Raw genomic sequence first — 10,957 nt, 5'->3', positions numbered from 1 at the left:
TTGTTATTTATACTGGGTGATCCACCTAAGACCGAACACCTAAATTTTTTGGAATAGTTCCAAATGGGATGTATTGTACATGGAACATCTTTTTATGATCATTTTTGTCGATTTTCTTTTAGGTCCCCGGTGTTTTTTTGCAAGACAGTATATACTTTTTTTTATTCTATCATGTAGCACCTGTTAAGATACATTCAAATATGTCGCTAACTTATGACCTTGAGGTGACCTTGAACATTGAAGAAAATAATGAAATAAAAAAGTGAACCATACAAAGAGGTTTACCAACAGTAACCGATCACTCCGAAAGCCTTGAAAAATCGAATAATTACAGTTTGTGCAGCTATCGCGTCAAAAGAGATAACTAACATTATTTCAGAATTTCATATCATTAAAAATAAAGAAGATGTTTAGGTGCTCGGACTTAGGTGAGATACCCTGCATACCATATTAAAAGCGCAAACATATTGCCCTACAATAGGCTGCCTTGTATTATTTAATAAAAAAAATAAAATATTTGAGTTGTAATGTATATATCTATTTCATACAATATACGCAAGAAAACAGAATTTTTGCTTATAGAACGCTAAAGGTACAATTGAATATGGAATAGAAGCTCGGTTCTAGAAGTAGACAATAATTTTTCTGAGTTTCATAATTTGCTGCAGTTTTTATTGATTATGTACCTACTACCATAGAATACAGGTGGTACACATTACAATAAGTTCTGTTTCTCTCCCTTGTTAGAACTAAAACTTATGAATTTTGACTGTGTCTTTTTATAATATTGCTGACAACACATCCAAGAAAATAGTAAAGTACTAGAATTTTTCAGTGATACAACGCGATCGATAAACTTGAATAATAGAACGCGTTTCCAGGCTTTTTATTTTGGTCATTTTGTATTTCAGATTAAGGGGTAAACTATGAATTGTACGAGTAAGAATAATACGAACGTAACATCTACAAAAGTAGTATGCCCGCAGAGTTTTTATCTAGTGAATTTCAAAAGATTTTTAACATATTAGCTGCATGTAATATGATTTCCTATGGCTGTTTATGTGCTTTCTAAGCAAAGACTTTTAATACAAACAACTTTTGTTTCAGTATCTGCAGCTTTCGAGGTGTTATAACAACACTGTTAATGTTGTTTCTAAGTTTAACGTTCATTCCTTTTTTGACATTTATTATACAATTATTGATAATAGACAGTGCACTCGACAGAATTGCTAAGACACCTTCGATACATACTACACATTGTGAGAAAGAATAAACATTCTTGAAAATATTTTTCATTATTTTTGTATATGTGATTTATACCCGCAAATGTGTCTATATATTCCGAACTGTATTTTCTATATATGTACACATTTAAAGAAACCAACTCTGCAATTAATTCGTATTCTATTTATCTGAGCTATGGTCGGCTAGTTTTAGTACTATTATCTAATCAACGTTTACTTCAATTAAGACAGAGCTCAGTTTTTAATCGAAAAGCTCAAATTACTAAATACTACATAGAAAATCATTACGTATACTGATATTATTGTACAGAAATTACAAAACTTTGACGCACTTAACTTTGATACGTAAGTCAGAATGTTAAATAGCAATTTATACTAATTTACAAGAAACGATTCAAATATTTTGCTTTAAAAACAATCCTCTCCTTAATTTATACTGTTTGTTAGAAAAATTATTATGTATTTCTCTTGACAGCACTATTTTATCATGTAGTACCCATTGTGTTTTAAAATAGTTCTGTTGCAAAAGCTAAGCTGGAGCTGTTAGTATTCATGGAAACAAGCTCAAGAGTGAATCGAAGCTGGAATGAATTAACCCTTTCATTTGTTTCACAAATTCAACTCTTTTTGTGTAGACAAAAGTTGTATTTACGTACGAATCGTATAAGTACCACCTATTTGAAAGAAAATAGAACTGAATTCTGTTACTACAATACTATAACAAATATCAGCAAAGAAATATGAAACGGAAGAATTGTAAAAATCAAATGCATAATAAAGTATTACCTATATATAAAAATATACGAACATTCATGTCGTAATGCACCAAAAAATAGAAAAATAATAAAAGCCTATTAACTGTTAGTGAAATATTATATACATTTTAATATGAAAACAGAAGCCCAAGTAGCACAAAAACGTCATATGTACGTCCGAAGAACGTACGTTCCGGACGTTCGGTACATTCTGCGGATGTCCCACAAAGGTCTACATGCCCCCTCTACGTCCTCGTTAAGATCTTTAAATGTTCCAAGGAAGGTCGTATATACAAATTGGAACGTCCTGCGTCAATATTTTCAGAACGTTTTCCGAATATGTAAAAGTAACATTCTCTGTACTTTTTGGAAACGTTCAAAGTGTTCTTAAAAACGTTATGCTAATGCCTTAAAAGGCGTATGAAAGCGTTTCCCAAATGTTTAAAATTACAGTTAGATTTCATTCTGTGCAAAGTGATAAAAGTTAGGTTAGGTTGGTTTGTGTTTAATAAATAAATGATTAACTTTCCTGCGACTTCCGCACTTACAATTAGCAGAAATTAGATCAAGTTATATAGTTTCTGTTAATAAATAAAAGGTTAAATTTCCTATGAGGAATTATAATGAAAATACAAGTCTGGAGCTGGGGGTTATGATCTGTTTATACATTGTATTTATTTCTATTTGCACAGCAGAATACCGATTCTGTGTTGGTTAGAGACAATTTACGAAAAGAAATGTTATTTTCAAATTTCCTGAGGTTTTCGCACATAACTACAACATAGTGTCGTTACACTTCTCTATTGATTCTCTAAAGAATGACACCTTGCTCATAGGGACCCATCACCTTGCACAGAATTAAATTGAGCCAAAATTACTAAACGAAGCCATCCGTAATTTAAATCCTGTGAACATTCGTAAAACTTAAGAAAAGGACATTTCTAGAAGATGCAAAATTTAAGTCTTGAAAACATTCGTAGGACTTCCGAAACGGACCTTCCTAGAGCATAAGAAATTTAAGTCTTACGAACATCCCAGGGATCTTCAAAATGGACGTAGGACATACGGATATAAACTGGACATAAAATGAACGTCCTTTGGATGTATGGTGCTATTTGGGTACAGTAATGAATGATGATCGGTCATATTCTATTACTACTTGCGTAATTGGTTTCATTTTAAAGTAACGGCAGTATTATATGTATAGTGGAGAGTTGCTTACATCGTCCCCCTTAAGATAGTTTATGTTATATTTCATATTGGGCGCTAATCTGTACACAAATTAATATTGGACATTATAGTTTGATGTTTAAAACATCTATTACTAGATGTTCAAGCTTTTGTCAAGAACAACTGAAGTTGTTATAAATAATTTTCTGATATACTGTGCGAAGTATAATTTAAGCAACCGGTCTTCCAAATTGTACCTCCTTTAAAACTAGTAAATTTGCGAATCGAAATAATGAATAAAATATGAGTGAGAAGTAACACTACTACATATTTGTACATATTAAGAACAATATATATATATATATATATATATATTATATTAATATTAATTCATATTGGATATTAAATTACATTTTATCAATAAGAAATGAAGTTCTATGTAACAAAAATATTCTTGTTTTTCATTTTTCTTGTGTTATATAAAAGTTTAGAATTATATGTCATAATTGTACCGGTACGATTTAAGGTACGTTATGGTGGTACGATTTCGGAAATATGATCAATTTATTTACAAACAACAATTTAACCATTGCAATAGATGTGATATACAGGGTGTAATAAAAAGGTTGGAGGACCCGGAAATGGAAGACTCGTGAGGTGCTGTGAAACAAATTTTTCCTTAACAAAAATATTATCCGAGGCTTTTTTAACGAGATATTAACGAAAAACCCCGACCAATCAGAACTCAGCCGGCACTAAGCCTTTGAAAGGGGTGATTTCCTTAGCGAAAAAGTTGTTTCAAATCACCCCAGGAATTACCCCCTTCGAGAACTTACAACTATTTTGGGATACCCTGTATGGATTAACTGAATGTAAAGTATTCTGCAAGAAATCTAATCTTAGAAAAAAAAAAACAAAAACACACAATCAAACTGTATTGTTAGATTATTATCAGCTAAAATAAATTGATCACAAGTTACACCAATTGTTCTTGTTTTTGTTTTTTTTTTTTAATATTTGTATCACGTACATAATAGAATGTAATCTAGAAATATTTTGTATATATTATCTATTGCTTATGTATTGCATATTTTTTCTATTAGATGTCGTTTATATTCATCAATTATAAAGACATTTATGAGGTCACTTCCAGTTTTATGTTGTTCGGTACTGTACGGCTATAGTCACTTCCGGAGATGAGATTAGAGCCGATTGATATGCCATTTAGGTTTGCGTTTAATGAACGACCCGCATCCTGGATATCGGCACTCCCTGGCAATTCCTTCAAATCGGCTAGTTCTATATCGAGGAGGGTGTTCCATTAAAGTTACTCAGGTTATGTCATCCTCCAGCACAATTCCAGCTGATGAAACAGTCAGCAAAATAAGGCCTGGCAGAGCGAAAAATTTTCTTGCCAAGTAGTTGTCGTATGCATACACCTACTTACTAATTCGTGCATTTTTGCAAGGTTTTCCACTTCGACTGAAGAGCATTTAATTAAAATACTAGAACTAATACGAAATGTAATAATTGATTAGTAATATCTTCGTATTAACTGTAACTTGTAGAAAGTTACTTTTTTTTTCTTTAAATAAATCTGACATAATAATAGATATGAAATAAAAAATTAAAATTAAAATAAACATATTGAGAATGCTAAAATTTTTAGGTACGTTTAGGAATACTATTATGTCAAAATGAATATTCACATTTCAAGATAATTCCGATTTCTGTTAGTAAACTTATAATATTCTCTTGATAATGTATTACCATCTTTAAAATTATCACACATTATAATAAAAAACTAAAAAATTGTTGCATACATGTTTAACTATGTAGCACGTTTTAATGTTCATTGCTTCAAATGTATTAAACGATTTCGGAGTTTACATAAGCTACGAAACTGAAAATATTCAAAATGGATAAGCTTACATAATTATTCTATAAAATTTTTAATATTTATTAACTTTTTAATATATCTTAATATTTATTCTATAAAAGTTTAGGGCACACGTAATTTTGAATAGGAGAGCGTTGTGCAATACTGATCGGCGTGTGCAGTAACGGCCAAGGCTGGTTCTCGCTTCCACTTTTACATGGCTGGACTTTACATACAAAAAACGGAATGAATATTGTAGTTCTATGTAACATATTCTGAGGCCGTATTATTTACTTCAATGTTACCAACGTTCTGAGATGTTGCATCTGTACATTGATATTCAGCACATAAAAAGTTATTTTTCAGAGTGGACCTTTTGTTTCTCAAGTAATTAAATGACGTTGTCATACTGTGTACACTATCTTCTGATTATTAGATTTAAATAAATAGCACTAGTTTTGCAATTATTTTTGTACTGTCGTGCAGTCCCGATCACTCAACTATCGTCCAGTACTGACCAAACTTTTCCTTTCCTTCCTGCAATTAATGTTTTCGAGGAAAGATGTACAAGCCAACAAACGATAACTCTGCAAAGAGGAAACTAAACATTGATAAAGAAGTTACTGAGTGTATCATTTGCAGTCATTTGACGAAGACTGGGTGCAGTGCATGAAATGTAAAGGTTGGGCAGATGTCGAATGCACAGATCAAGAAAATATCGATCGTTTCATTTGCGACGTTTGTAAACATAAATTTTGTGTCAGAGTCTTCTATTCGAACATTCAAATGTCTTTATACTAACATTATTAATTACTTAGACCTAAAACTCTACTTACCAAGTAACTAATCGGTACTGGATGACAATTTTTTATTCGCTACAAATTATAAACTTTCTATGTTAGCGCTCGTCGCTAACACAGGTTTATGGCACGGTCAGGGATTCTTAAAATTGATTGGAAACCCTCGGAAGGAAACGTGTTCCTGACATTTGGCAACCAAATGTGCAGGAGACCCACCTTGGAAGGGTCCGCATGACCATCGACGTTCCATAAACCCCAGACTTCGGGACGGTACCTTTGCGCGGGGACTTAACGGTTTCTCGGAACCGCGTGAGGAAAGTGGAACCGACGGGAAAATCCGCGCTGTTGACAAACTGCCGTCCACCCCTATTGTCAGAGGGTTGCGACAACCTCCTCCTTTAAAGTATCGCGCCAAGGGCGCATGGAGGGGATGCACGGGCCCAGCAACCTTTTTTCCGGACAGTTTGTTGAGACAGTTAGTCAGAGACAGAGTCAAGCAAACAGTCACTCAGTACAGTCGCACCTATTGATAGAATTTTAGAACTATCCAACAATCAGGTTGGAGATCGAAGTGAACAGTTAGGTTCATTGTTGTATTTATTTAAGAGCACTCAGGCTCTTTCTGTAGATACCGTTAATAAATATAGTTCAGTTATTAGTCCCAACATTGGGTGGTCCTTCGAGTTTTACTAAGACGGCACCTCAGTGCAAATACCCGCGATCTCGACCAAATCAAGTGTGATCCTATCATTCTATTTTTGCTAATTATCAATCCTCATTAGTAACTTTACGAAGCACAATTACCCTCCTCTTATTAAGTTCCATTTATACGACAAATTACATTTTTATACTTCATCTTCACAGTGACTAGTCTAAGTTCCAGTAAAAAACCTTAGAGTGATCGGTATTGCACAACTAAAACCTAATTATTTCAAGAAAAATAAATAACAACATGATTGACTGCTTTCGACTGAAAAAACTAAGATGATCCTTAGATGTAAAAAACGAATTCGAATGATGGAAACTCAATCCTAGGGTAATTATCTGCAAAGAGGCACACATCAGATTTCGATGACCTTGATATATGTTGTCAAGGTCATCATTCTGAATGCAAGCACACATTCTTTCCAGTTGTCTTTCGCTTTATTTCCATTCTTTTAAAACATTTCTGTAGTTAACTTAGGAGCACTTAATCCTCGATTGATCCTTACTTTTCACAGAATTTTACGTTTATTACGACCATCAGGAAGACATGAACATCTTTTTTGAGGAATAGATTTAATACGATATACAGTTGTACAAACATTTGTTCGACATCAAGATTAGTTTTAATTTTGTTTATTCAAACAACTCAACTAGCTGACAGTTTAGCTCGTATCCAGTGGTGGGTAAAAAGTAATAAACGGAGGCCGCGCACACCTTTCAAGATATGTAAACAAAATTTATTATTTTCATCGTTTTTCAAGTAACATTTTGTCCATTTTCAATTGCATGTAGTTATTGCTGCATTAATGATGCAATTTCGGATTTATTCAAATTGAAATCAGCACATATAAGACAACATTTTTGACCAACGTGCTGTCTGTTCTCTGATTCTAACCTCCAAAATATATTTTTTTATTTTTTAACGTCGTGGGGTATTGACGAACAAATCGGATGGCGACTACTGAAGACTGGATCCTGTGTTACAAATGTAACTTATTACATTTCTGCAATTTCTACAAAATCTGAAGTATTGTTGGGATGGTATGTGAACTTACTTTCTATGTTACAAATGATCAAAGTATATTCATCGGTGGCGATATACTGTTTGTTTAAAAGAGAAATCATGGATTGTGATGTTTCTATCTCTTCTGATGCGATTAGCCGCACAGCCTGTAAGTATTCGATACTTCGTATTTTCCGAAATGGTGGTTTAGGCTGTTGGTACACGTTTTCCTGTTTTCATTGTCCATTTCATTATGTTTTTAATGTTTAAATTCACCTTAACCCCTTGACATACAATGACGTCTCTAAGACGTCATGTATTTCATGTGCCATGGTAGACTTTGACGTCTCCGAGACGTCAAGAAATCTCTTCGGCGAATACCGGGCAGTATAATATTATTGGATTATCTGTTTCGGTCGTGCATCAATGCTGTTTTGTTTAGACAGTCGAAGATGCTTTCCCCTTCTCAATAATATCGGTAACAAAATCGTATCGGCAAACAGATAAACAGAAAGAAGCGCAATGCCGTAGCATATATTTGAATTTTGTAAAATTAGAAATAGTTCTCCCAACATGTCTCTGATTTGAATACATTATATGTAAGTGACGACGAAAGTCTATTAGGCTATTCTAGTGGTGATAATGAAATTGAAAATGGTCATCAAAGTGTTTATGCTGTTGAGTATTCAAGTGATGCTTCAAATTCAAGTGAAGCTAGCTCTATTCAACAAAATGTGCGTAAACGTGCAAGACCTATTTCGAGCAGTGAAGATTCTGACACAGAGGATGAATGGAACTGGAAAGAAGAAGAAAATATTGTCAATATAAAACAATTTACTGCAACTTCCGGTATCAATTGTTTAGTTTCACGAAGATTGGGTATAAATGCAACAACTTTGTGTGTTTTCAAAGAAGTATTATGTGATGATTTTTTTGAAATAATAGTTAGAGAAACGAATAGATATGCAGCACAAATGAAAATGGTAGAGGTAACGAAAATGAAGGAGGAGTGGTGTCCACTAACAAATGATGAAGTTAGAGCATATTTTGCATTATGCATTATAATGTCTCAAATAAAAAAATCTAAAATAGACATGTATTCGTCGAAACGAAAAATATTAGAGACTCCCATATTTTCGCAAGTTATGCCTCGTAAACGTTTTTTGGCCATAACGCACTATCTTCATTTCGTGGATAATGAGACGGTTTCTACAGAAGACAGAATACGAAAGGTTCGATCCGTCGTGGATTTCTTGAATGCCAGATTTCGACAGTTATACACTCCGGAAGAAAATATCGTCATAGACGAGTCCCTCATGAAATTGAAAGGACGGCTAAATTACGTACAATTCATAGCATCCAAACGAGCGAGATTTGGATTTAAAATTTATAAATTATGCGAATCCAATTCTGTGTATTGTTATGGATTTAAAATATACACAGGACAAGACAAAATTCAAGGAAGTAATGTACCTGTATCGGAAACTGTTGTCATGCAACTAGCCGAACGCATTTTAGGAAAAGGATATACCTTGTTTTTAGATAATTGGTATTCGTCTCCCAATTTATACAAAATTTTGCAAGCGAAGAATACAAATGTTGTTGGAACGGTGAGAAAAAATCGGAAAAATATGCCAAAGGAGCTGGCATCGTACAAGCTAAATAAAGGAGAAGTAAGAACACTATCTTGCAGAGGTATCCTGTCCTTTCGCTGGCATGCCAAGAAGGATGTGTATATAATAAGCACGAAATACTCAAACGCAGAAATGGTCGATACGGGGAAAATAAGAAGAAAAAAAGGAGGCGAAGAAGAAACTGTGTCGAAACCGACTTGTGTTATGGAATACAATCGAAGAATGGGAGGTGTGGACAAGCAAGAAAGTGTGTGAAAGGATATAAAAAAATATTTTTTTATATGTTTGATATAACTATTTATAATGCTTATGTCTTATATTCAAAGTTGCCTACTTCATAAAAGCAATCGATTGTGAATTTTCGATTGAATATTGCAGAAAGTATGCTCTGTAATTTGTCCCTTCCAAACTATCCGACACGCGGCAGACCGTCGCAAAGTGAATGCCCAACTCGATTACAAGCAACATTGGGCGCATTTTCCCGAAAATATACCTGCGACAAATAAAAAGCAACATCCTGCAAAACGATGTCATGTGTGCAAAAAACATAATATAAGAAGTGAAACGACTTGGCAATGTAAAACATGCCTCGTTCCGCTACATATTCCTAAATGCTTTGAGATGTATCACACGTTAGAAAAGTACTAAATTATTATTTTATAGTATTACTTAATAAATTATTGTACACTAACACTATATATCAACCTTATTGAATGTTATATAACAATGTAAATCCGAAAATAAAACGCCCTGTTCTGAGCTTGTACAAGAGCGTTCACTATTGAGCCAAATTTAATGGTATTCTACGGACGCGTCAACGCGTATTTTATTTGTATGTCAAGGGGTTAAGGTCATTAGTTATACATATTTGAATATAACCAAACACACGCTACATCATGTAATAAAAAATAGTACATGTTGTTTGGCAAAAAAATACCAACGACTGAAACCAAATTCGCAAAAAATGTTCCATGTACCTACGATACTCCTCTTCTGAAAATAAGCAAGATATTTAGGTGTTCGGTATCAGGTTCGTCACCCTGTATATGAAATTTACATACTTCAATTATATTTATGATGTATAAAATATACGTTATAGCTATGAAAAATATCTCGTAATAATTTGATAGTCAAATAAAAAGTTAAACTATTTATACTTTGTGTATGGAGTAGCGCGCACGTTCGCACAAAATCTGAAAGACTGCCGTGGCACGGCTGGTTAACCGAAGATGACCAGTGATAATATTTTTAGAAAGGCTAGAATTTCCGATACGCAGATATCAGGGGATCGATGTGGGTACCATCTAATTATACACACGTACAATGTTATTAATAGGTTGTAGAAGGTTACACCTAAATATCTCTGTTAAGATTTAAGATAGAAGAAGATGTTAAGAGGAAAGTAGTACTTTTCAGTGAAGCAAATATGATGATATATACAGATTTTCTGACTGTTATCTTCAAAATTTCTATTTTGATGGGTTTCTTTTTAATGGCACCAAATATTTTTTACTTAACAGTATAGTAGCTGAGATCAAAGGGAGTTCAGCCAATATACGATATTGCGACCTTGAAATCACCTTGCACTAAAAAATTTACGATAAAGCAATGGTAGCTTCTTTTCAGTTAAGGAATGCATTGTTAAATGTATATCTGGACCCAGAGTCAGAGTGTATTAACAATCGATCCCTTCAAGCAGTCGCGTGGATGACAACTTGCTTGTTCGTAGTACAAGCGCACCGCGTATCCAACGCTACCACAGAAACT

General features: G+C 33.6%; 1 protein-coding gene across 1 annotated transcript; it reads left to right on the top strand.

The window, feature by feature from the left end:
* Nucleotides 1-7,686: 7,686 nt before the first annotated feature.
* Nucleotides 7,687-9,445, top strand: LOC107192014 (piggyBac transposable element-derived protein 4-like). Its single transcript, XM_015581189.1, has 2 exons — nucleotides 7,687-7,725; nucleotides 8,120-9,445. The coding sequence occupies exons 1-2, from the start codon at nucleotides 7,687-7,689 to the stop codon at nucleotides 9,443-9,445; spliced, it is 1,365 nt and encodes a 454-aa protein (XP_015436675.1).
* The last annotated feature ends 1,512 nt before the right edge of the window (nucleotides 9,446-10,957 follow it).

This window comes from Dufourea novaeangliae, unplaced genomic scaffold (genome assembly GCF_001272555.1).
Source record: "Dufourea novaeangliae isolate 0120121106 unplaced genomic scaffold, ASM127255v1 scaffold287, whole genome shotgun sequence".
NCBI lineage: Eukaryota > Metazoa > Arthropoda > Insecta > Hymenoptera > Halictidae > Dufourea > Dufourea novaeangliae.
Note: the sequence above shows the minus strand (reverse complement) of the source record. Positions and strands in the feature narration are given on the sequence as shown.